The 27,617-nt window shown below is 45.1% G+C and overlaps 1 protein-coding gene across 1 annotated transcript in view; it reads right to left on the bottom strand.

Annotated features, from left to right (window-relative positions):
- Positions 1-2,924: 2,924 nt before the first annotated feature.
- The window catches only part of LOC138520912 (cytochrome P450 2A13-like), a 63,204-nt gene continuing 38,511 nt past the window's right edge, over positions 2,925-27,617 (bottom strand). Inside the window, exons 7-9 of the mRNA XM_069633339.1 lie at positions 25,524-25,711; positions 19,061-19,202; positions 2,925-3,337 (exon numbers count right to left, since the gene is read on the bottom strand). Coding sequence (XP_069489440.1) covers positions 3,156-3,337; positions 19,061-19,202; positions 25,524-25,711 — 512 coding nt within the window. The 3' untranslated portion in view covers positions 2,925-3,155. The remainder of the gene's footprint in view (positions 3,338-19,060; positions 19,203-25,523; positions 25,712-27,617) is intronic.

Here is a 27,617-nt window from a genome sequence, read left to right as displayed (position 1 = left end):
CCTACGAATGAATGTACATACAACATAAAACATAAAACGTAAATCTTACTCACAACATAAAACAGAAAACATAAATCTTAACATACGATTTTCCCCTGTCTATTCTCCCCCCCACTCCCGTTTTTTACCTTGGAGCAATACCCTTGCTACACTCACTCTGCTACTCACGTCCCATTGACCTCTCCAGGGCCTACCTCCACAGATCTATATTAGATTACACATCTGAGTCACTAAAAACAACTATCAGTTCCGAGCCCACGTCTTATATGAGGTTCCTACTTTTCTCCTTTTCTCACTCATTTCCTGCACTGGTCGGGACAGTACTATGCGGCGCAAAGCTAGGATCCAATATCTCCATTTTTCTTACCTTTATTCCTCTTATATATCCAAGCCCAATGGCCATGAAAAATAAAAAGCACTTAATTCTCTACACCCACTCTACCCATTCACATCCACCCCGTGCGTGTTCCCTTTAATTAATTTGCTCCATAAAAATCTTCCAACTAACGCGTATGGAAAAGAAAAGGTTGTGAGGATCCCGACGAATACCCAACTGCTCTCTGGAGCAAGGTGGGGCCAGGACAGGGAGGCCCAGCCTTTGTGGATAGACTGTGAACGGAGGCTCTTGGAAGAACGCATCGTTTTAGATCATCTTCGGTGTGATCACTTTCCAAATAATTGCAAACACGTGTGTTCCTGTTCTTCAGCTTCTAATTCTAGAACGATGTTTCCCAATTCTCATATTTTCCACCCTAGATGATTTCCCAACATGCTTTAGGCCACCGTGATACTCAATGCAGATACCCCTGCACCCCTGAACTCTAACTATAACCCCCTGAGTGTGTACCCCATTAAGAGTGCACTTTTACTTCCCAGCTAGATTCTTGGTTTAAACATTCTGTACAAACATACATTAACTACTGTGTGGACACATAATGCTGCTCGCTTCAATCCAATTTGATGATCCATTAGTCACCACAAATTAAGCTTAGAAAGATAAAATTGGTCAAAATCCAAGTGACATAATATTAATGTTTATTTGAGTGAAATGCATCTCAAGAATTTTTAGCCAGGTCAAGTAAGCATTTGTGCTATATTCATGGCACTTTCAAACTGATTACATATTCTGTATTCAGTGCTTTGAAAAGATTAGATCCTTTCATGCAAAAAGAATTTTGTAGTAATCAAAGTGCGTCCTTGTAAAGCCTGTTGCTTGTGACGGTTGGGTCCTGTTCTCTTAAACAGAATGCAAAATGAAAAATGTGTTTACTGCTGACAAACTCAATTATCCTTCAAAAATATGTTTGGCAGAGTGTCGAAACATGCCCTTTACAGGTAAAGGAAGACCAGGAGCTCCTAATATTACAAAGGTCTGAGGATCTTTTTTTTTGTAACGGGTTAATTATAACGCGCTTAATACTCAGAGGTTTCTAAGTGCGGAGCCGGAGATCGAACCTGTGTTGCTCCGCACGTCGTCGTGCTTGCGTGTTGCCCCTGAGCTATCCTCCCGACACTGAGCTTTGAGAGACACCAAGTTATATGAATGGCTGCTGCATGTATGCCTGTCTTGAAGATGACTCTCCTCAGGCCATTCATTCCAACAAATGTATAAATGGCCGCATCCAATGTTAAGCACATAAGAGCTATCAGGGCTTTCAATGGCTGCACCATGTCTGATTGTCAAGTGAACAACACTGTCACAAACCTAGTGGCTTGTTTTTAGGCAATTGCTTGAAAGCTATGGCCTCTGTTTATCGCAATGCTGCTAACCTCACTGGAACTTCTGAAAGATGAAAGGCTACACTATGCACACTTAGGGCCTCATTCGGAGATTGGAGGTAGCCATGGCGCTGTTTGCGTCTTGGGTGCCTCCGATACCTGGTCCGGCACCGGTCTTGTTCAATGGGGACTTACCGGTGCATTCCAACCCTGGAGGGACTGGTAAGTCCCCACTGGACAAACCATTCCCCAATCCCATTTGAGCCCCCATAGGGCTCAATGTGAATGGGGAGGGTGCTAATAACGGGCTCGCGACTAGCAAGCCTGTTATTGGCGCCCGGGTCCCTTAGTGGAACCCGTAAGCGACGTGTGGTCAGACCACACGTTCCTTACAGTTCCCACTAAGGGACCTCGGAATTGGGCAGTAAGGGATTACCGGCACCGGTCTCCTTACCGGTGCCGGTAATCCCTTACCGCCCAACTCATAATGACCCCCTTACTCTGAAAATGACTCTGGTTTAAAAATACAGACTTATCAAGAACACATCTCTGCCCTGATCTCTAAACAGTAATATTGTTGCTCTTTGTATTAGTATTTTGGTTCTTCTTACTGTTTCCTGATCTCAGTAGAGTGTAGGAAGACATTGGTCTCAGTTTTATTGACTGTGTCCAATGTTCTCTTCCTGCATGAACCCTCACAACTGCCCACTTGAAATGATTGTTTACCCAACGATGTTTGTTGGCAGCGCTAAAATCACGCGGTACAATTTATTTCATCTCCTTCAAAAGGAGTACATGCATAGCCATTGCTAAAAGAAATCTGATTTTAGCCTGTAATAACCTACTAGTTGTGTGCAGATATTGCTCTATAAACATCTGTTCAGATATTGAAATGCAGAACATTATGTGTTGCCTTATCAAACATTGAAAGGTACAGTCTATGTACATGTATGAATACCATATCTAGACTGAAACACACACACACCCACGCCCCCCACCCCCACACACACACACTTACCTTCCTTTATACAGCTGACCCATCCTTTCACGTAATCCATGGAATGCTGTTTTACCACAAATCCTCTGAACCAGCCCAACACAAATTCAGACAAATTCATGCTGTAAGAAAAGTCCACAGTGACTCAAAATATCAGTCAAAGTTTCAATGAGTTATAACCACCAACAAAGCAGCAAAATCCAGCCTGAACTGTTATTTTTTTCAATTTATTGTGTCTCTTGTAATTATTCATGAACAGGCAAGGAAATTAATATGAAGCTCAAACTGCACAGAAAAGATGGTTTTGAGATCTGAAGCAAAGAGCCCTTGTTTGGTAGATTTTGCTAGACATTTAAGTCAGGTCATGCTCGGAGGTAAACATTATTGTATACGCTGTGGATGATCCTCTCCGCCACTCGTTCGGATGCTGGCACCAGCTTTACCGGGGGTTCACTTGGAGCTCATAATTCACTGGAATTCTGAAGAGTCCATTCAGTCTTGGCCTGATGTCAATTCCCTCGGGATCCCCTGGGAATTTGAGCTGAAAGTTCTGCAGGATTGTGGTGATGTATAGAAAGAGTTCCATCCTCGCCATTCCTTCTCCAAGACACACCCGTTTCCCTGGAGTCAGAAGATACCCATTAGAGATGTAATGGTGTTCCTTTCAATCACAGTTAACGATAAAGAATATATTTTTGTCATAATTAAGGGTACATATAATACAGTGTTTTGATGCCACAGCTGAACATTTCTGTAGCATGGTATGCATGAAGCAGCATCTATGAACATTACTTAATAATGACATATTTGCATATTCATCTGCATTACTTCTCCAGGATGTTGGCCTCCCATCTTGTTTGTACAGATGTCTGTTCATTAAGGTCCTTAGTGGCGTTGATCTTGTTTTGTATTTATATCTTCTGACTACATATCTGAGAACTTTCACATATTCGTTGAGCTTCCTAATTAAATCTACCTGTTAAAGCTGAATAGCTGTATTGCAAAAAAGTGGATACGAAAATCCTCGTTGGAATCCACACCGCAAACACCTGCACCCTTATTAATTCTAACACAGTGGTCCTCATTACGAGTTCGGCAGTAACATGGCGCTATTAGCGGCATGGCTGCCGCCGAAATCGCGTCGGGGTCTGGGTCCTCGGAATGAGGACTTACCGGGCCATTCCGAGTTCGGAAGGCCCGGTAATTCCTCCCTCCGAGGAGCCGGACATGGTCCGTCCCCATTCCCATTTCAGCCCCCATAGGGCTGAATAGGAATGGGAGATGGAGCAAACAACGGGCCATTACGAGATGGCGCGTTGTTTGCTCCCTCTTCCCCTCGCGGGACCCGGTAAGCACGCCTGGTTTTCCCAGGCGTGCTTACCGTGTCCCACGAGGGGAACTCGTAATGCGGCTGTATGGAGTGAACGGCGCCGGCACCTTTTACGGCGCTGTTCCCTCCGTACTGCCAGGGTCGTAATGAGTCCCCTTATCTCCGTCCCCACTTTGCCATGAAACCTGGGTGGCTACATGGATCATGGAACCAACATGGCCATGCAAGTGAAAAAACATGTTTTCCCTAACACAGCTCCAATACAGCATACTACAGGGGTCATTAAAAGTCTGGCAGTGCGGGAAAACAGTGCTAGTAATTCTGTTACCGCCACTTTTCCAGCACTGCCAAACTGCACGTTTGCTGGTGGTGATTCACTGATTTACCTCAAGACAAATGCCAGAGGTATATGAGGCCCCCGCTGGGAAATCACAGCCGGTATTTCTGGGCACTGGTACTACCGGTGCTGAAAATACCAGCAATTGCCCCCATTGAGATCAATGGGACCCTTTGGAATGGGGAATGACCACTGTTGCCGGCCCTGTAATATCCCGGTAGTACTGGTATATCAGGCACCAGTGACGGTAGGACTGTTTCCCAGTATCCCGCCAGAATTACTGGCGGGGTACCTGGAAACTTCTAATGATCCCCTATTGAGTCCACGCTTTACAGCAGTGCTTTTTGCACTGGCAGGTAAGATTACTAACTCAACCAGTATTTGAATGGTGACAAACATTGCTGCTTGACAGCCCATCGCGGAGCTCGGGATAAGAGACCACCCTGCAAAGCCTTCATTGGAACCAAGTGAAAGTGTGCATTACTGTTCTTTGCATTGCCCACAAACACCACTCCAGGATAGATGTACACATTCAATGACAACTTCTTTTACACACCATACACAAAAGTTCAATCCACTAACAGCCTCTTCCGCTGAAGTTGTGCATCCAGATGTGGACTTCACTGAGCCAGTCACAGTCACACTTCCCAGCAACCTTGGCCAGGCTGAAAGCCAGCCAGACTCTTCTGTTTTTTCAATTAATCAGCCAGATGGGCTCCCATCTGACTATAACAGCTGTTCCTTTGCAACTGTCATCACATTCTGTGCATTACAAAACAAACCAATAAATCAACAAAACTGCACCTTAAAACTGCTCTGGAATATGTGACTGTGCTATTAAATAACCAGAACCCTTTATAGATGCCAGACTGCTCAATGATTTTCAATTCTTTTTAATAACCATTTCTTTATGCTCAAATCCAGAAGCATTTTTCTCTTCTGATGTGACTACATTGCTGTATTTGGAGAATGAAAAATAATGTGTTATGATAATAGTAACTACAATAACATCTGATACAAAAAATATTGATCAACATGTAGATTGCAGTAGAATATTCTGCCTGTACAATATTAAATAAAAAATGTAGTGTGCCAATGGGAAAAAACATAGTAAATAAACTGTAATTTACTGGAACAGGCAATTCCGGCATAACCTGAAACTGTCAATTTTGCAATAAAGAGGAAATGGGACAGGAATAGGTGCAGTAATTTGTGGGCAGGCAAGCATGTTATAAGTTGTGTAGTGCAAACATACAGCATAAAAGCAAAGAGTTATAGATGTAAGCCTTACATTTACACTCCAGAGTTATTTAAGTGGCATTTGGAAGAGAGCAGGAGCATACAACATAATTAACACTTCTGCAGTGTTTTCCTGCTCTGACTTCAAAAAGTAAATGGGATTTTCATTCAGGCAATAAACCAGTGGATTCCTATGTACCCGGCTGTATTTAACACCTGATAGATAGAAGCATACAGGTTCTGTAGCAATTCATTGCAAATACTGTGAGAAACACATACTTTGCTTGCAGCCTTTAGATTTATTTTTAATGGAAATAAAAAATGAAGCGTTAAGGTGATTTCACTCATTTTTACTCTTCCCTTTTAAACAGTTTTTTCTAAAAATTGAAAATTGCAAGCATGAGACCCAGCAGCAAGCAATTGCCAACGTTGCTGCTCCCTGCATGCAATTAATTCCATTGTAAAATGAGCCACCTTGCACACACATACAATGGAAGCACCAATTTTCTACAGGTAAATTCCTGGGAATGTATGGGGGTAGGCTGAAAACAGGGTTTTTTCGTCCTTAATAACTTTTTAACTGTTTGATAAATTTGGCCCATATTTTTCAGTGTGTAGTCGAAGGTAGTGGCAGGCGAGGACTGGGGGTTTTGACAGACTGTTAGACACAATTATATGCAGTACCCTTTGAGAACACAACACACAATTAAGACTACAAGTGACAGTACAAATTCACCTTTGGTGCAAACCTTTACTACACAGTAAAAGTGGTAGCGATGGCTGAATAGCCAGACTTATCTCAAGAGCAAGTGAGCAGTATCAATAGTTACACAAAGGACAGCAATTACTATGATTCAAATAAAAACTGACTCAAGGTTTCTGAGTTAAAGAATATACATGTATTTACTCATCAGTGGTATAACATTTCACTAAAGTAAAGAAGTTAAAAAATCACACTCTTAATACACCCCACCACTCCCAACAGTTTCCAGACAAGTTAAGCTCAAAAAATGAAGTGGGAGCAAAATGGCAGGGGAAGGGAAAGACGCATTTAGGCAGAATTTGAGCAGTACCACCAGGTAAGTAAGCAGGGCAATCTAGAAAGAGGAACTACCGTGATGGAATGAAATAAAATAGGGCCAAAGTCAGTAGGACAAATGTATTTTGCTCAAGATCACACAGTTCAGGGTAGTTTGTGGTTAAGTCTTTGCCAAGAGTTCCGGGCGAAGTTGGTCGGCAGAAAAGTTAGTTTAAGGAGTAGAGAAGGACAAGCCCTCGGATTGGCGAAAGGTTTCACACACCTTAACTGAAGCTGGATGAAACGAACAACCAGATTTGCACAGTACCTTTAAATGGCGAAGAAGCTGTAGTTGAGGCAGACGTTCCAGGTAGTTCCTGCAGGCTCACAGTTCCTGAAGCGACTGTCGGACTGCCATGAAGTAGGAAGACTGGAGGGTCCTGCACTGCCCAGGGAAGAAACCAGCAGCAGAGCAAAGCAACGAATAAAACGTGCGCTCCTTAAAACCCAAGCAGAGTCCAACCTTCCTGGCTATCCAGCCCACTGTAGCTCTGTACAGCGAATTTGACCAGAGGAGGGATTCCTGGCTTGTAGTTTGGGCGAACTGGTTGGTCCCACCAGCTCAGGGGAAGAAGATTCCGTGAGGATCTTCTATGTCATTGGAGTTTGAGGATTCAGACCTGCAGCAGGGCTTCACTGGGCGGTTCAGTCATGGTAGGATTCCTCTTCCATCAGCTCCTCATCGGTTCTTTTGTTCCAGTGGTGACTCTGCCTTTCCAGACCCAGAGACCTGCTTTTTATGCAGTTTTCCCCATTCACACAGCTTGGCTGTCAATCACACAGCAAGGTGGCTGTCCTGGCAAGACAGTCACCTAGCCAATCAAACAGGAGTGTGACTTTGGTTACCAAGGGAACCCATGGCAGGGGTCGTAAAACCCCTCCCTCACATACTGCCTACCCAGACTTTCAGGCGCCTAAGGAGGGCTTCTGTGTCGAAGCCCTCAATGAGACGGTGAACAAAGGAACCGAACCTGATTTGGCACTCAGAGAAAAACACGAGAAGACATTTTAAAAAAGAAATGTTGAATAAACCCAGCCAGAACCGTATAAAACTTATATGGTCTAGCGAGTTTAAGTTCGAGGCTACCAAGAGAGTCTAAAACAATACCAAGTTTAATTAAGATAACCGCGGTAGGAAAAATAGAGTAATTACCACTGCCACCAGCCAAGTCTTGATGAAAAAGGAGCAAAACAATGCTCCAAGAGAAACAGACAAAAATGATAAGTATTAACCCTTTCCAGTACTCCATGTAAGATTGTTTGTACTGGGTCTGTGGATTTAAAAAGACTAATAAAGTCAATGGCAACTTTACATGTTCTGGGAGACAGTAGTCAGTCCCAGAAAATGGGGTCTGAGTTGGGAAGTCTAAAAGACAACCCTGTGTCACTGCACTGAAGGTGCTGTGTAACACACAGTAAAAAGATTATGCCTGTGGAGTAGGTGAGGCTCCACAGTCTCTGAACCAAATAGTGTTAAACACACACAGCAAAACACATGTACGAGTGTAAAGAAAAGGCCCACACTCTTACCAGGTGAAAAAAATAAATCCTAGATATCCAGCAAAGCTGCTGAGGGAGTCAGAAGGTAAGGGAAATTAGCCATTACTGAGAATTCTCCCTAACACAGACAATGGCCCTCATTACAAGTTATTCCGGTAGCCATGCCGCAATTTGCGGCATGGCTGCCGGCAAAACCGCATCCGTGTCCTCGGAATGAGGACTTACCGGACCATTCCGAGTCCGGATGGTCCGGTAATTCCTCACTCGAGGACACGGACACGGTTCATCCCCATTCCCATTTCAGCCCCAATAGAGCTGAATGGGAATGGGAGAGGGAGTAAACAACGGGCCATTACGAGATGGCCCGTTGTTTGCTCCCTCTTCCCCTCGCGCGACCCGGTATGCACGCCTGGTTTTTCCAGGCGTGCTTAACGTGTCCCGCGAGGGGAACTTGTAATGTGGCAGAACGGGTTGAACGGCGCCGTAGCCTTTTACGTCACCGTTTAATCCGTTCCGCCAGGGTCGTAATGAGGCCCAATATGTTTGCAACATTTCTGCCAGATCTGCCCAGCCAGTTAAAAGTTATAAGCAAGAGAACATTCAAAAAGGTCAATACAAATTGGTTTTTCCTAAAATATAGTGTGCCATCCACTACACTGTAATATATATGTACACACCAATGTGATAGAGATGGAACGGCAAGAACATATGCTCCTCAGAAGGTGTTCCTTTTCCCAATAATAATATCTGGACGCACTGCCAGAGGCAGCATTATTTCATGGCTTGGACAAATTGTGCGAAAATCTGTTCTACTCTGGTAATGTATGCATTAAAGGTCTAGAAGAGTTATAATTGTGTAACCTTTGATTTCTAACAAGGTATTGATCACTAAAGCAAATGGGTACATAATACTCCGAAGAGGCCTTGGCACATGGGGGATAGCAGCCAAGTAATGCAGCATGGTATATGATATGGGACAATACCAATAACACAGACCATCACCATGAAGTGGCAAGATAACCTTCATTCTGAACTTTAATCTCACTACCGTTTTCAACCAAATGAGTGCACAGACCTAAATTCCCATTGCACACCACCAAATGCCTTATTTGCATCAAATGCGTGAGTTAAAGCAGTATTTTGCATTAATCTAATAATGAAGAATGATATCTTTGCAACCACCCTCACAACAAGGATGTTTTCACATCTGGGTGGTCCAAATCCTGTGCCACCATGTAAACACTAATGCAGCTATTTTGTAATATCTTGCTCTGAGCATTCCAAGGCCATTTCAAGTGGATCCGTATATCACAAAACCTTTCCTTGGTCCTTTTCCATGTAGTCTCTGTTTGAAAGTATCATTCAAACAGTCCTGAGCCTGCATGATTTTCTTAAAGGATCTGGGATCCTGACGTTATTGCTAAATCCTGCCATTCCTTAAAAACAGAACCTAGTAAAAATGGATTCTTCATGTAGCTGCAACATATACTTAAATGATTCTTGACTTAGTACATCTTTAGTGCAAGAAGACTGTAATTATTTTGCAGATTTTTGGAGATGATTAAGAAGAGCAAATTAAATGTAACACCAGTCCAATCCTTTGTAGGAAAAGGGAAAGGCTTTTGGAAAATTGTCCATACCCTGGAAAGGTACAACCATTGAACTTAAAACAAGTTATTGTCATTTTATGTGGGGTCAGTTGCCACTTTGCATGTTTGATAAGTTTAAAATCGATACTAGCATTAGAAACATTGCATTTTAATACATCTTTTGGACCTTAGATAAGTTGTTGCTCTGTCTACTATTCAATAAAGGGTCAAATAAACTGTCACCATCATATGGTGGTCAGCATTTTGACCTTTAGCGCACCTCTGCAAAGTCAAGAGGCAATCACCCTGATATGATATGAGAGTCTATTTATATAGCACCTATACACAATGGGCCTCATTACGACCCTGGCGGAAATCAACAGACCGGACCGCCATAGCGTAAATAGCGTTTCCGCCATTGCACGAAGGAGCAAAGTGCGGCCCATTCCGACCCATCGGGCACGAGCATTACGCCATGGCGGAATCCGAAAGGCTGCGATGGCGGAAATGACCCCAAAACGGCCCTTACCGCCGCCGTACGCTGCACCAGGTGCAATACCGCCACCCATCTTAGCGGTCACCGTAATGAGCGGTCACCGTAATGAGCAGGCACCGCAAATTACGGGCACCGTAAATATACGGAAACGGAAGTAAAAGCATGTGGCCGGAACGGGAAACAGCACGCCGCACAACTATAAAATCCGATTCCCAACACAACCATTAAAAATCCGACCCTGACACACATCCCAACCCGTTAGCAACCCCAGTTAAAAAAATAAATATGGGAAAGGTAGCCAAGAAAGCGTGTGATCGCAAGCGGCAGGTCCACTTCTCCCGAGAGGAACTGACCGTGCTCACCGAGACCCTCCAGGAGAATGCCGCCGTCGTCTTCTCCAGTCAAATGACCAGGACGGCCCTTGCCAACAAGAAGGCCATATGGGCCCTGGTGGCACAGCGCGTAAGTGCGGTGGGGACAACACCCCGCACGCCACAGCAATGTCGCAAGCGGTGGGACGACCTGCGGATCCGCGTACGCAGCATACTTTCTGCGAACAGGAACATCGCCACAGCTACCGGGGGGGGATCAGAGTCGCCCATCAAGTTGACCCCCTGGGAGGATATCTGCGCCTCCACCATAGGAATGGAGAGCATAGAGGGAGTCGGAGGGATGGAGAAAGGAGTGCCGACATCCGGAGAATCAGGTAGGTTGGCCAAGAGAAACAATGCGAAATCCACAAAGCACGAACATGTGCAGTACCATGTGACCCCATAGTGCAATACATACTTTGCCCTGACAGCGCCCTCAAAAAGTCAGAATGAATAAACAAATTAATCAAGATGCCATAAACAACCCCTACATGTGCAGCATGCACCCCCTAACTGCAGGCAGCCAAATGAATGCATCCTCAATCCACACGAAAATGAGACCACCTCCAAGGCCCAGTCCCAAATCACCCTCATGTACCACCCCAATGCATTTGATACGTTGCCATTCCAAATCCCACAGACCCATAACTAACGCTCGGCCCTCTTTACTCCACCACAGGGTCCGATACCAATGACGAGCTGCAGGACACCCCTACCAGCACGCCTGCAAAGCGGGCCAGGACCAACGTCCCAAGAGCCTCCACCTCAGGTGCAAGGATCAAGACACGGCAGCAGCAGGAATCAAGTGGCAGCACACTGGAGGGGACTGCAACAGGCACCCCAGCAGCCAGCAAGTCCACAACCCCAGCACCACAGGTCCCCCCAAAGAACGTATCTGATGGCACTGCCTCTGGTGGTAGCAGCACCATAGGTGACACAGCTGTCATGCCAGCATGCTCCGACACGGAAAACAGTGCTGGCGACGTAGGTACCATCCATGACCTTTCCCAATCCCCCTGCATGTTCCATCCCCTACACCATGACGAAACCACGCAGGGGCACCCTGAAGACGACGACTGGCCAACCCCCACAAGTCCTGTGCCAAGGCAACATGTGTTGAGCAGCCCCCCTGTCACACCACCGCAAATGTCCATGGCCCAGCAGAGGCAACAGTCCCTCGACCTGCTGATCGAGCAACAGCAGGAAGTGTCCACGCTACTCAAGGACCATGCAAATGAATGCGGGGGTTCCAGGGCAGCCATGGAAACATCCACCGAGACACTCAGGGCACAAATAGAGAAAAGTAGTGAGAGCCTCAGGGGAGAAATGGAGAGAAGCACCGAGAGCCTGAGAGCACAAATGGAGAAAAGCACCGAGAGCCTGAGAGCACAAATGGAGAAAAGCACCGAGAGCCTGAGAGCACAAATGGAGAAAAGCACCGAGAGCCTGAGGGGGGAACTGCATGCGACGTCCAAAGACGTTTGTGCTGAACTTGCTGCTGTGCGCCGTGTGCTCTCGGAGCTCTCACAAACCCTCAGAGACATGCATGGACGCGAGCAGGCAGAGACATCATCCGTGGCAAGTTCCGTCCAGGGCAGCCCCCAACGCAGATCTGGCAGGAACCTGCGCTCCACGGGCAGGGGTGCCCCTGATACCCGTAGAGGGGGCTTGCAATAGCGTCTACCCACGGACAGCATGCATATTTGGACACTGGTGTTGGGGGGGGGGGTAGTAGGGTGGAGGGGGTGTGTTGTGCTTCACTGGGTGGCGGGTCCATAGGGTGTATAAATCAAATCACATTCACAATACAGTACTTCATTATCATCCAATGACATGTGTGGACATTGATATTTGCGTACGAGGCCTTCATAGGCGTACAGTCCACAATGTGCCTGTACTACACACACACAGTGCCACAGGTCCCCTTTCCATGTAATAGGCACCATGCGTGGTTGCTAGAAGCATGCATCTATGATGCTCTGTCGGATTGCACGTGCATCCTGTGCCTCATGGACTCCTTGAGGTGCCTCCACATCCCCACCCTCATCATCATCATCTTCAGGTGCATGCAGTACAGCGTCAGGGGGCATGGGCACATTCCTACGTATGCACATGTTGTGCAGCATGACACATGCCATGACCATCTTAGAAACCTTCTCATGGCTGTACATGAGTGCCCCGCCAGACCTGCTGAGGCTGCGGAAACGAGCCTTCAGTAGGCCGAATGCCTGTTCAATGACCACACGGGTACGTGAGTGGGCATGGTTGTAGTCCTCCTCATGCTGGTTCTGTGGGTTCCGGATTGGTGTAAGGAGCCATCTCTTCAGTGGATACCCGGCATCACCTGTATGAGACGAATAAAGGGTGTCAGTGGAATGATAGTGCTAAGTAGCCCCCCCCCTTCCTGCAAGGTCATTGACGCATCAAATGGGCCACGATGTCATGCATGGAATGAGACTCACCGAGTAGCCAGGATCTGTGCCCTGGTGTCGCTCCATGTAGCGTGGTATTCTTGTGTTCCTCAGGACCATAGAATCATGGGTAGATCCTGGAAATCTGGCACAACAATGCGTAAAGATCTTGTTGGAGTCACACACCATTTGCACATTGATTGAATGATATTGTTTCCGGTTGCGGTACTGGACCTCCATGGCATGTGGGACAACCAATTCAACATGGGTGCAGTCGATGGCACCAATGCAACCCGGGATGCCGCCAAGTGCATGGAATCCCACTTTTGCGTTGGTAATCTCCTGGTACGTGCGTGGTAGTGTGATGTGGTCGTCGGCGTGCTTCAGGAGGGCATCGTGCACTTGGAAGAGTGTCCGTGAGAACAGTGGCTGTGAAATGCCATGCAACTGTCCGACTGTGTGCTGGTAGGTGCCTGTGGCCAGGAAGTGGAGTACAGACACCACCTTCAGTAGGGGTGGGATGGCGGTTGGGCTATCTATCATGCTCACGAGGTCAGCATGTGTCATGTCCACAATGGCGATTATGGTGTCCCGGTCCAAACGGTAGAGGGTGTGGATCTGCTCAGCAGTGAGGTTGAACGGATCAGCTCGGAGGCGTGGGATTGCGGGCCGCCTGCGTGGTGGCAGTGGCAGTGCTTGTGGGCCTTGCTGACCCTGCCTTGCCCTCCTCCTCCTCCTTCTCCTCCGTCTCCCCTGTGCGCCCGGTTGTTGTACCTGTTGTTGTTCGTCGTCTTCTTGTAGTTGTAGTACTTGCAGTGCTATCTGGTCCCCCAGGCCCAACATCGCTAGTCCTGCCGGTAGCATTTTGGAGTGGGAGTGGTTGTGGGAGGGGTTTGGGTCTGCTATATATGTGCTGTCGTCCTGTATGGCCTCCACCTGTGCTGATTGAATGAATCTGTGGCAGATGCAATCCCTTCTGGCCGAGCACGTCCCGCACGTAAGGCTGCATTTGGCCGCATGGCATCTTGGGATTGGAATCATGTATCAAATCCCGATGGCAGTGTGATGTACTTTGACTGATTTTCATGCTATGCTCCCATTGTTACACATGCTATAATTGCAGCCGCTTACATACCTGTGAAGAGTCAGTGGTATGTAGGGCTCGATCGATGGCCGACCCTCATGCAGCACAGTAACGTACTTCACCGACGGGCGTGGCGTCCCATTTGTGATTGTAGCCAGTTAGCATTATGACACACAGCCGCACTACATTGATGTAATTGTGAATGCAAGCGTTCACAGAGGCCTTTTCGACGTAATGTTGCAAGTGAGGAATTCGAAGGCCAGCATTTTTGGTATCGAAGTAGCGGTGAGGAGACGCCCACAGGTCTGCCTGGAAATGTAACGTTCTATTGTTGAATGTCCTTGGGACAGGGCCCATAACGAGCAGGCAATGAATGTCATGAATTGAATGGGATGCGCAATAGCGTAGTGGACGATAAGGCAGGACGTTCCCAAATCCATCTTGCTTCACAACACTACAGATCCGGCCAGGAGCACAGTGGGTTTTTGCAGACTGCATTACGCACAGACGCGATGGAAGTTTCAAATATTATGTGAGTGAATATTCATGCGTTTTCATTGCGGGATGAGGGAATGATGAATGGATGCATGGACAGATGATTCCATTTAGGGTCTGCCATGTACATGGGTTTTTTGAATCAATCCCCTTCCCCTGCGCTATGTGATGCAAGGCTGCCATAGTGGGACTTACGTCTATCTGCCCTTGTCGGATCCTCCCTGTCTCGACGCGCCTTCATACACTTGTGTCTAGGCACGTTACTAATCCCATGTCATGGGTTCTGTCTTGACGGACGCATGCACAGTAACCGACGTTGCCAATGGTGTATTTACCTCGATTGATTTCGTTATGATTCGATACTGATTTAGGGGTGTGTATATTCCTTTGGAGTGGGCTAGCATGCATATGGGTGTGGATTTGGTGTGTTGAATGAAGATTGTAATGCATCATGAGTCCCGTAATGCAATCGGTTAATTTGTGTTTCATTTGGGTGACAGGTATCTCCTGCCCTATTGCAGATGCCATCTGTACGCCACTCCTCCAGATGGGTTTTACTCTCGACACCTGCAGCTTCGGGTGAATCAGTGGAGCACCATTACGATCTTATGGGACGATCGCCAATGGGCCACATGCCCTTACGCTGTACTGGTGGCTAGGTGCAACATTTCGGCCTTTCAGCTGGACTAGTGCCTGCTTCATGGGACGGACCTGCGGTTCTTGCCGCTTCCATGTTGCCTTTTGGAACGTTGATGTAGGCCCTGTGTGCCATGATGGTACAGGGCGTCACACAAGTGGAAGCTGGTCAATTATTGCAGATGCAGCCCTCGGTGATGATGGATGTTTTGGTGTTATTTAGCAAATTGCTGTGAGGCCTTTGTCATTTGGATGTGCATTTAAATTGTATTCCGATATTTGGCGTGTTGCGTTATTCTTTGCAGGTGATGTAGCGATTTTCGATTTGTGGCGGTATGTATTGCGAGATGATCTGCATTGTGTTCCGCCTTCTGAGTTGAGTTGTGTGGTACTGTACTGGCCGCGTTTGCCTACGTAGCACAGTATGGTCACGGATGGGGGCTGCCATTGTGACTGTTTACATGATGTGCTGTTCAGGGGCGGGGGATTGGCTTTTGGCCGACTGGTGCCTGTCAGCCAGGTCGATTGGTGGAATGATGGGATGTTCAGAATGTGGCTGGTCACAGGTGCCTGTGTTTGCGTGCGTTTGTTGGAGGGGGACTGGGGTCATGTCCATTGGAATAGCTTCTGTATTCATGCCATCTGTGCCCTGCAGCTCCCATCGGCCCCTCTTGGGATGAGCCTGGCTGCTCAGTCACTCTGCCAACTTGTGTGGTACATGCTTCTGCTGATGGTTGGTTTGTTTACTGGCAAGAGTACAGGGCTGGTGCAATCCCCCTCAGGATGCTGTTTTGGATGTTGCCTTGCGCTGGTGGCAAGCGATGGGGGACTACTGTTGTTTTGTGTCATGTGTTCTTGATTTTCATTTTGATGTATTGTACCTTCACATGCCTGTGCTGCATCAGTACGGCTATGGTGACATGCCGTACATGGATGCCCACTCACGGGGCGCTTTGAGCCCCTGCATGCATTTCTACGTTGGCATGCATGGGTGAATTGTAGATTTCACTGGTTGCATAGTGTGAGTACATTGCGCCTGCCAGGAGTTGTGCAATGTGGCCAGGGAGTGGAGTACAGGCACTCAGTGGGCCATTTACGGTTGGTTCACGATGCCGTATTTCTCGCCATGGCGGAATGGTACTTTCCGACGTGCTTGATGGCGTTCAGTACATGTCCGCTAGGGTCAGAATTCGCGTACCGTTGCGCCATGGCGGTGTTTCCGGTTTTGCAAGGCGCGCGTGCGCGTACTTGGTGCAGTTAGCGTTGCCGTTCACTGCGGTGTCGCTAATGGCATCGTACTTTACGGTGACGGGTCATGATCGCAACGAGCGGTGTTCGATGGCGGTATTGCATTTCCGCCATCATTTTTCCATTTCCGCCAGGGTCGTAATGAGGCCCAATATGTTTCAAAGCGCTTCAAGGCAAGGGAGGGAACAAGGGAAAATACAATGACATTGGTACAGGCCATGAACAGTAAGGATGTGAAATTAACTATCGTACTCGGCCTGACGATATTTCAGATAGTGCAAGAGCTAAGACATAGATAAGGAAGGCAGAGTGGGAAGGACATGGATAAAGACAGGTGACTACTGTACTAGGCCTGATGACATTTCTGGTAGAGCCAGAGAAAAGCAAAAGGTGAGGGAGAGGGGTGCAGAAAGGGAGGGGAGGAACAAAACAAGTGACTATCGTACTAGGCCTGACAACATTTCAGATAGTGGTAGAGGGGGAGAACAAGCAAGGGGAGGGGGGAGGAGATGACAGTGACAATGGCAAGCCAGCCCTTCTCCTTCTCCTAGACCTCTCAGCTGCGTACGATCTTGTGGATCAGAAAACTCTCACCACACACCTCACGAATGCCACACACTTCTCTGACTAAGCAGCTTCATGGATCACTTCTTTCCTTGAAGGAAGAGCTATGAAAGTCTTCTCTAACACTGCCAATGCAGCTCCCACCATCATCCACTGTGGTGTCCCACAGGGATCCTGCACAGCTCCCACACTATACAATCTTTTTACAAAGCCCCTTTTTGATAAACTTGATGCACTTGGGATCGTACACAAATTATGCTGACGGTACCCTTGGGCTCCTTCCCTTAACCGGTGATTATCACCAAGATGCTACAGCCTTAAGGCTAATTTACTCCACTATCCAAGTGTGGATGGCCACTAACGGCATATGCCTTAACGGGGACAAGACAGAGATTTTCATCCATGGCCAAAAGGCCACTCTAGCCAAGCTAGACTGTCTTTACTCCAATTTCAGCATTGACGACTGCATCATCCCAGTCTTATCTTCAGTTAAAACTTTAGGAGTCCACATTGACGCTACCTTGTCTATGAATAAACAAGTCAGCGACATTGTCTTCGCCTCTCCCCTAAGCACTAAACTTATCAATGCCATTAAACCTTTCTTAACAAAGGAAAACTGCCTCTCCGTAGCTAAGCCAACATTGGAGCTGAGCTCGACTATTGCAATGCGCTCTTAGCCGGCACCTCCAAAAAAAATCTTAACCAGCTGTAAATCACATAGAATAAGTCACTTAGAGCTGCATTAAGTATTCCCAAGAGAGACCACATCTCACAAGCAAGAAAGGCGGCCCACTGGCTCCAAGTCAAAGACTGGATCACATTCAAAATCCTCACAACCACTCATAAATGGATTAACTACACAGCACCACCCTATCTCTCTGACACGCTATCCAGACCCATCTCAAGCAGACCTACTAGAGCAAGCTACACCAACCTACTAACTGTACCGCGCATTAACAGTGCCAAAGCGGGAGGGATAGGATTCCCCTACACAGCCTCCAAGCTACGGAATACACTCCCCTCTACCCTCAGAGCAGAAACCTCTCTCCCTGCCTTTTCGAAGAAACCTCAAAACTACTCTTTTTAATTAACTGGCCTCTGCTTCAAATGCAAAGTCTACATCAATTATGCCTGGATGTTCATTCTATGTAACAAGCGCCACGATGCCGCTGGGCTGTTGTGCGCTCTACAAATATGAATAAATAAATAAATAAATACATAAATATTAGGTCCAGGGCCAATTCTGATAGAGTAAGTGCATAGAAGAATGTAAGAGGGGAGGAGATAGAAAAAGGGAGAAAGGGAGAGGAGGAGAGAACAGAGAGTAAGCAGTCAAAAAGAGTGGAGAAGCAAAAGGGGAGAGCAAATACAATTGCAAAAGTCAGTAGTAACACAGAAAGTTGCAAGCCAGGATACAAGATGAAGATGGGAACAGCATGATTCAGGGCCACCATGAGTACAAGATGCAAAGGAAGTCCAGCATGAGAGATGAGAAAGGGTGACACACTGTCAATCAATGAAGTCCATAAAAGTCAAATCCAGCATTGGCCACCAGACGATGATGGTGAAACCAGAATGTATCAGGACAGACGCCTGCAGAAGTAGGCTGGAGGGAGGTGTGGGAGGGCGAGCAGGGTAGAAGAATCAAGCAAAACAGGCAACACCTGTGTGCAAGAAGGGAGGTGGCCACAAATAATTCTGCCACAGTTTTATTTTTTAGGCTACTTTTCCTGTGTGTGATATTTCTGCTCTACCGCTGAAACAAGGCTGCATTTCAGTATTAATCGAATCATTTCAGTATTAATCGAATCACACATACAAATCAGAAAAATGTATTACTCCCACAATATTCCAAAATGATTCCCTCTGGGCATGCAATATAAATCTATAACCCAATGTCGGATTGGTGTTACATGACATCATCGATGTATACTCATGCTGGATTTTCGATCTGTCAGATATCTACCTGCAGAGAAAGGCATAAAGGATTCGTTCTTCTTAAAACATCCATTTTCATCCAAGAAATGTCCTGGGTTGAACTGTTCTGGGTTTTCAAATTGTGTTGGATCCTGGAGTACAGAGCTTAACACAGCATACACTTCAGTCCCCTGAAAAATAAACAGGAACATCAGAAATGAATTTAACATATGAGTTTAAGCCATCTTGATATTCGTCAACTGTGTACTGAATGATCATGTAAGTCAGAACAGTGACAAAAAAGTGAAACACATGTTCATCCCAGCCCCACCCGTAACAGTCTTCCACAAAGAGCTCAACAATGTAATAGTGCTTTTGAACTAAGCTTTAAGCATATACATCTGGACTCCTTCATCAATATGTACACTTTGTTCCCGCCACTCTATGCAATGTTCTCTCTCAATTTCACTGCTGACCAGAAATTCTGACTGGAGATTAATATTAGACAAAGTTATACTGCAAGGCCCAGGGTTAGCGTCCACAAAGGGCTACCTACATCTGGAAGTCAGATGCCTCTGTCTTTCATTGCACATACATTCCAAGCCACATACTCGCCCTAATTTGGACCCATGCCACTTTTCAACGCAGATCTCTTTATGAGCACATACAATTCCAATCCTCTCTGTCAAATTTCTCACTTCTACAGATTCTGCTGAAGTTCTTGTTATCTTTAAACTATAGTGCTTAATTTTCTAAATCTCCCCTACCATCAGTGGTTCTCTAATGCATCTCTAATCCACTTATTATGCTGATTTAAATGTCCCTACTCTGGGCCTTCCACATCTAATATTTACATTTTTCTTTACTTCTCATAGTCCTTTTACTGTCTGCAAGCCACTGTCACTACAGTGTACACTTGTGCATGACTAGTGTACAGCTTGGAACCCTTAAATAGAAATTCCATTATATTTCTGATAAGATAGCTCAGAGGGTTGACCACTCACTGCTGCGATCTAGGTCGCAGTTTGAATTCCGCCAAGGCCAACTCAATCTTTGATCCTTCCAAGGTCGATAAAGGAGTACCAACCTCCGTTTCAAAGATTAATTTATGTAAATATGTTCTATGCACAGTGCTTAGTCGGGAGCGCTACATAATTAACAAATCATTATCATTATATGCACACAGTTAGCTGATTGAAGAGTCACTCACCGGCAAAGAGACAGATCCAGGTCCAACCATTGCTGCACATTAATTAATGAAAGGAAAGATCCATTCCTAGGCTCACCTGCAGCAACCCAGAGCCATCCTGAATCATTTATAGAGAAAAGGGGGCTTTGACCCACGATGATGCTGTCAGTACGGCTCCTGCCGTTCATACAGTACATGGGAGGGTGAACGATGCGTAATAATTGCAAGTGGGCCATGAAAAGGTACTCACAGACTTCTCTGTGGATGGTTGTCACGTCCTTGGAGGCTCAAATGCCAAAGACTTGGATGTCTGCGCATATGGTTCTGTAACCGCAGAAATGTGCAAGGGAAATGGGATTGCCCCATCAATTAGGCCCATGCAAATGAAGGAACGCCCCTCGAAAATTGCGTTGCGCACATACAAACACAGCACGCACATATTCAGGAGTAGAGAAGAATCTCGCCTGCCTACTCTCTGATGCCAACATTTTTGAACTGCACAATATGAAGATTGTACAAGACTTATCAATTTCTTTTATGAAATTCCTAGTGGCATTTCTAAAATGGCTGACGCCACCTGACACATAAAACCTCAATTATTGGTTGGTATTTAGCAGTAAAAAATGTGGAGATATAATCCGCCACAAAAAGAAACCTTTGCTTTCAATAAACTTATGACTAAAAGCAAACTTTATTGCTACATGCCCCTTCATGAAGATCTACCTTGTATGTTTCTTTACGGTTGAAGGCAAAGAAATACCCTAATGGATTGAGTGAGATATCCTTAGCGTGTGAAACCTGACAATATCAATTTCAAAGAGGCCTTCAACAGATGCCTCTGATATCACCCACCAGCCCATCTTTCATGCTTAGCCATCTCCCTAGGTCTGATGACTGTCTCTTGCAATCAATATTAGCCAAATAGTTATCTTCTACCCCTCCTCCTCCCACTGACTTGGGTTACTTCTTACTTGGACTCATGCGCAATTAAAACAAGTTTTGTTCCCCAAAAACTATAATTGTTCTTCAGTCTACACAGGCTCTGTTGATTTGATTGTTGCTGACCTGTCTCTGCAGCTTAAACAATGGTGTGGGAGCACCTCTACAGAGAACGAACATGGGTCAAATACCCTCTTCTACGGAATTTCTTCCAATCACAGAGGGTCTACAGCCACAATTTAGCTCCCTGCACCCTTCACAGAAGAGAAATATCCATTTGCATATCAGTTTCGTCCCATCCACAAGGGCAGTCCTGCACCAAAATGCTAGGCAAGCCTGTGAACAAGAGTACCATCAGCAACCCTAGACACATGTTTCAGCCTTGTTGGGTCTCCTCGGTGAGGTGTACCTGAGCCTCTCTGGGGGACCAGTGATCACGGAGTCTGGGGCCTCGTCACAAGTGAGCCGGTACAGAAGTAAAGGTGCTTGCAACAAATTACCAGCATCTTTTCCAGACCAGCTCACTGCAAGTCTGCCGGTAGGAGCACTAAACAACCGGCAGGCCTGACCCATCGGACTCCATGGGAATGGGAAAGTACCATACCGCCACCTGTGATATCCCGGTAATGCCAGGATGTCAGGCAGCAGTAACAGTAATAGGAGGTTGCTGGCAACCCACCGGAAGCACAGGCCGGTAACCGGCAACCTCGTACTGAAGGCCATGATTATCCTGGGTTACTTAGGGTGTTGGTAGTCTTGTTCAGAGGAGAATTGCCTAGCATTTCGGTGCCTGACTGCCTAAGTGGGTGGGACCAGACTGATAGGCAAATGACTATTTCTCTTCTGTGAAAGGTACAGTGTGCTAAAACATGATAGAAGACCATCCCAAGTGGGCACCTTCCCAAAGAAAATTTTATTTGGCTTTGTTTGTTCTCGGTAGAGGGGCTCCCCAACATTTTTGTGACTTTCTCTAGAGCTCACTTGGTCCATCGACTTTCTCACCTCAAAGAAAAAAAGTGAAACCCCTTCCAAAGCAAACCATTGGTTTGGCTTTGAAGTAGCTATTTTCAAAAGGTAACTTAGAGCACACAAACAACATTGGTTCAAGTCCAAGGAACAGGAAGATATAAAGTATGCCTTACATTCCACGTTAGCTTTCATGGATTCATCCATCTAAGGGAAAATAGCTCTCCTTCACAATCCCATCAGGGGGTCTTGTAACACATTTGCTGAGATTTTTCGATTTTTTTATAATCCCTAACAAATGACTATCCACTCCAATCACCTCTCAGGTAATTTCTGATTCCCTCTCATCCTTCTTATAGAAAAGATGTAAGTAGCAACTGGAGCATATAGGGCATGTTCAGATCGGAAGCCCCCTTGGTTTCCGACTATGAGACTACAGCCTACGTCTCAACCTTCAAGCCTACTTTGGAATCTGAACTCGTTTGTCAAGAGAATACCAGTTTGATCCTTACCATGCCAGTGTCACCAGTTTGTCACCTCCCATAACAGCTTTGGTCAACAGATCCCTCCAATACAAAGCCTTCCCTAATTGTCTACAGAAAACAAGAGTGCCTCCTCTAGTTAAGAAAGTGAATGATGAACCCACTGTCCCGGAAAATAATCTCGCTATTACCACAAGCCCCTTTCTGGGAAAGATAATTCAAAATGTGTCGCCCAAAAACTATTGGAGCACTTGAAACTTCTACCTGGCCATCAGTCTGGGTTCAGACCAGCAAGGAAAGTATCTACTCTGCACTATATTAGGGAGGAACTCCTTAGGTTGCTGGATGCCAACCTCCTCAATCACCCCAAACCCTTCTTTGGTGTATCTGGGGCTCTCCTGGATTACATCACTTCGTCCCTCTCCATCAGAGAAATTCAGACCACATAGGGCCCTTTTCTTTGGACTCTACCTCTTTGCATTGCAGGGTTCTACAGAGTTCCTTTCCACTCTCTATGGCCACTGGCCAATATCATCAGACCTCATTCTTCCATCTTCCAGACCTATGCCGGTGATTCAAAAAGAGTTTTCAAGATCCAAGGTTCATTAGGCGACTATTATTGGGTCTCCAGCTGTGTGCTCGGAAACCAGGCTCAATGATTAAGAACCACCTTTTTCTTAACCTCTAATGTGAGAGTGAAGCAGGCTATTTCTGCCAACCTTCATGCATGCCACAGCAAGACCCACTAGCCATCCGTGGAAGTCACCTCCAGTTCTGAACCACTAAGCAATTGTTGGCATGTGCATACAAATTAGCTCAAAGGCAAACATGTTTGCTCTATATGACAAAATTGTCTTAGTTTTATAAGGTATCACTATTTTATACATAATGTTATCAACCCAAGAGAGAAGGCTATCAAGAGAACAGACAACCACATACACATTTAAACCTCATAGGAATCATCTGTGTGGTTAAGCCTGGCAACCTTTGGGATCGGTGCATTGCGGCATGTTTACCAAACACCACCAAAGTTATGGCTGGTTTAAACAATGTAAGAAAAACCTTTTACCGAGAACGTGGGAGTGGACTAAGCCAGTTCAATTAGCAAGTACATATGCCTATCTGCCACCCCTTTGTGTGTATTTAGGCACATTCTTACTCTTTTAAACACAACTCAGAGACTTCCAGTGACATCAACAATGACGTTGTCATGCCTATACTATTGTAAAAGCCTTCTGTGTAGTGATTCAGCAGTTACAGAACTCCCAAAATAAGGCTTCCAGATTGATCCTGGGCCTTTACCCTTTGATCATACTACACCTGCTCTTAATTGGCCTGCATTGCCCCAAGACACAACTCGCGGCAACTTCAAAACTGTCTGCCTATTGCAGAAGGGCTTCTGGAACAAAGGTCCAGTGTACCTTCGACACACGTTTAAGTGATACCTCGCTTGACTTAGGCTTGTTCCCTGAGAACAAGATGCATCACACATGAAAATAAAATGTAGTGGTAAAACCCTTAACATTACAGGTATTTCCCTCTGTGAAATATCTCAGCACGGCCATCATATCTGTTGTTGATCACTTGCAGTTCTAGAAAAAACTCAGAACTCAGTCTTTAGGAAAGCCTTTCAACTCAAACCAAGAACCCCTTCTTTGACTTATTAACGTGACTTATCTGAAATTCGGAACCATTAGAGTATGTAGTACGACTACGGATGTGTTCCTATAGGGCCCCGTGTGAACCGCACTGAGTTTTTCCGCTGATCCTCCACTTATTTCTTCTTTGCTCTTCTGCCGTGTCTTTTCCTTCACACCCAACTCTTCGAATCTTTTTTACATTGGTAAAAACAGCTTTGGGATTTAATATGGAGTCAAAGTTACACATGCAATGGAATAATGTCCTTCTGGAAAACACATTATTTGCTGCCACATCTAATATTAACAATTATCAACAGCAGTGCACCTAGTGTTGGAGCAATCTTTACACTGTCTTAACATTGCCAGTAACCAGTTTTCATTTTTCTTCACACCACTGGTTCTCTTTGCGCACCTGTGTTTCCTCCTCCTCAGTGAAGTCATTTTTTATATTGAAAGTCTTTCGAATTTCTTCTGGATCTTTCAAAAGCCTGAGATATACTGGATTTCCGCGGCCCCTTCCCGTCGCTGTAGAGGCGCTATTATGCGACTGTGTTTGCAGTTGGCGGGTTAAATATCTCCAATAAAAAAATTACATAAATACATTTTACCCTAGATTGCTTTCCTCTCCCCACCACCTTAACCTCCTACTAAGAAGGATGGGTGGAGAATAATGCAAACAACTTCACACAAGAATGCTAAGTCCCAGGAGTGTCGAATTCTACAGGGTAGGCACATGGTTGCCCAGTTGGTAAAAATGCAGACATTTGTTGCAGGCACAGCCATCCATCCATCTCACTTACATTAAATATCATTGCAACTTTTGCAAGACAACAAATACAGCTTTGTTTTAGAAGACATGTACAGAGTTCATTCTTACACTTACACATTTCTAAAATTCTCTTTTCCTCGTATCTTTCTCTTTTTATCTCCACATATGTGTTCATAGGCAACACATTGGTTGCATGTATCCAGAAAAAAGCTCACATTATGAAACAAGATATTAACCACTGAAGTAGAGCACTTGATGTATGAAAGTAAATTATTTTTGTATGATCGCTTCTCCTAAATTTCAATTTAAACGAATATTGGAAAGAGAAATCCAGATTAAAATTGGCTGAAGGACCAGTTTGCCTGAAGTCTAAACTAATGTGCTTTTGCTCAGAGAAAAAGACAGCCTTAGTGCATTATGGATAATTTAGGGGCTCTTTCAGATCTGTATTGTTTTCTTGGCTCATTGCTTAGAAGCATTGTCTTCAAATCCACATCTAGGCTTATGGGGATCATTCAAGTAAATACCTTGCACAATGAGAACCCTCTGAACTTGGTGTCGCGCATCACCATGTGTGGGAGTCCAAATGGAATAATGTCCAGGAATCGCTGGATCTCGTGGATCACGGCATCTGTGTATGGCATCTTGCTCCTGTCCTCAGCGCATGGGATGCGGTCTCGGCCAATCACAGAATCAATCTCTGAATGGATCTTTTCTGTCATAAGAAAAATGAGATGGTACATGGGATGGAAAGGCAACACACATATTGCAGATATCTTTCTGGTGCCCACTTAATTTTGTGCATTATTTCATCAAAACAAGCTTTGTTTTTTATTTATTTATTGATTGAATGTCAACATGAGTTTTCTTCACTTTAACAACAGAAGCTGCTATATCACCTGTTATGTTCGGATAAGAATTAAAGTTTTAGGTTAGTCTTCATTTTCATATGGTGTGTTACGGGGTTATGGGTTAGATCTTTGTTTCAATTTATTTTCTTCTGTTCTGTATTTTGCAATTCAATGACCTGAAATGTTCATTCTATTTTTATTGTACCTTGTTGGAAATGAGAAGTAAAGAGTTTTAAAAAAAAAAAGAATTAAAGTTCAATTTTGTATTCATATATCACTTTTATTCTGTTGGGTTATTGGTAATGTGTCCTTATGTATCAAGAAAATGTCCTTCTATTCAGGCAAAACAAAAACAGTCCAAAATCTACCTCGTTATAGATTGGTGAAAAAAGAATATTGAATTCTGAAATACTCCAGGCAAAGCAAGAGACCACAGAGAGTGAACGTGCTATGCCTTCTTTTTTTTCAAGTGTTTTATAATTAATAAAAATATAAAAAACAACCAACATAATAGCCTTTCTAAACAGCATGCAGGAATGTAGACCAACAATTAATCCAAGTCTCTCACATGATCCAAGAACTAAAGTGCAAATGTGCAACTACACTTCACAGCAGCAGCCATTCTGCCTATCTCACATCGCCATTTTCTTCGGTCAATCCTAGTTAGTTTTGTTGCTCAGAAAGAGTCAAATATTTTTCTTATCTTATTTCGCATAAAGAAAGTGTTCAGTTTCATCTCTAGGTGGTCTCTTATATGAACTGAACCCCGCACAACTTTTCTTCATGCTCAATCCAAAACAGATTAACGATGCCAATGGACCAACTCACTAGAACTAGTGATCTTATTCGACACAAACTGGAATTCCCTGAATTACGGGTGATCGTTTGGTTGGGATAAAAGGCTTCACTTCGGAGTGATCAATGGGGAAGGTAGGCCATCAAGGGCAACAAGACATATTCCTATTCCAGGTCCAGTGCAAAGTGTGAAATACAAAGAGTTTTAAAAAAGCAGATACTCAATTGAAGAGCAAAAAAGAACAACAACTGTAGAATTAGTCTATTGTGTCGGATGAGAACCATTTATGATAGGAGCATATTATGCATTATTAAGGTCCATGGAAGAAAATACATGCCATGAAATTCTTCAAGTTTCTGTATGAGTATTGGAGACAGATGCCAAATACCTGGCTGTAAATGGACCGGGTCAGCTTTCAATGGTACATGTGCCAGCTGGAAGAAGATCGGGCATGCTTCGTCCTATTCTCCTGGAGTGGAATCCTCAAGAAAGCCTTCAGAAGTCGTGTGCACAATTCTGCGGCCAGCCTATTCCTGGTGAATTCTCCTTGTTTTCCTCAACCTATGGCTTAAAAGCAGGGTTTCTCCATATGCGTTTGGAGAGCCTGGGCAAGGGGTCCTGCAAAGGCCTACCAAACCGTCAGTTTCACATCATCACTGTACATCTAATAGAGGTATGTTATGACAAATGTCGACCTTAAATATCATGTCCTCGTACTCTCCTAAATGCACACAGGTGCAATGCATTCTGGGGAAATGCTGCTCTAACCCTGCCTCTTCCTAATGTAGCTTCAAAGTGTCATTTTCTTCTCTGGCTCAAATGTTAGAACACCCTGCACCTCATTGGGATTTTCCACTATTTCCTATGGGGATCAAGTTGAAACTATATATGTATATCATTTTGTCTGTCAGAGATTTGGGATCTTGACTATTAAGTGGGAGTGCAAAATGTCCCACCAAGAGGTATGTCATAGC

This window comes from Ambystoma mexicanum, chromosome 13 (genome assembly GCF_040938575.1).
Source record: "Ambystoma mexicanum isolate Mex_15411 chromosome 13, UKY_AmexF1_1, whole genome shotgun sequence".
Lineage (NCBI taxonomy): Eukaryota > Metazoa > Chordata > Amphibia > Caudata > Ambystomatidae > Ambystoma > Ambystoma mexicanum.
The sequence above is the reverse complement of the archived record's forward strand: the minus strand, read 5'-3'. Positions and strand labels throughout refer to the sequence as shown.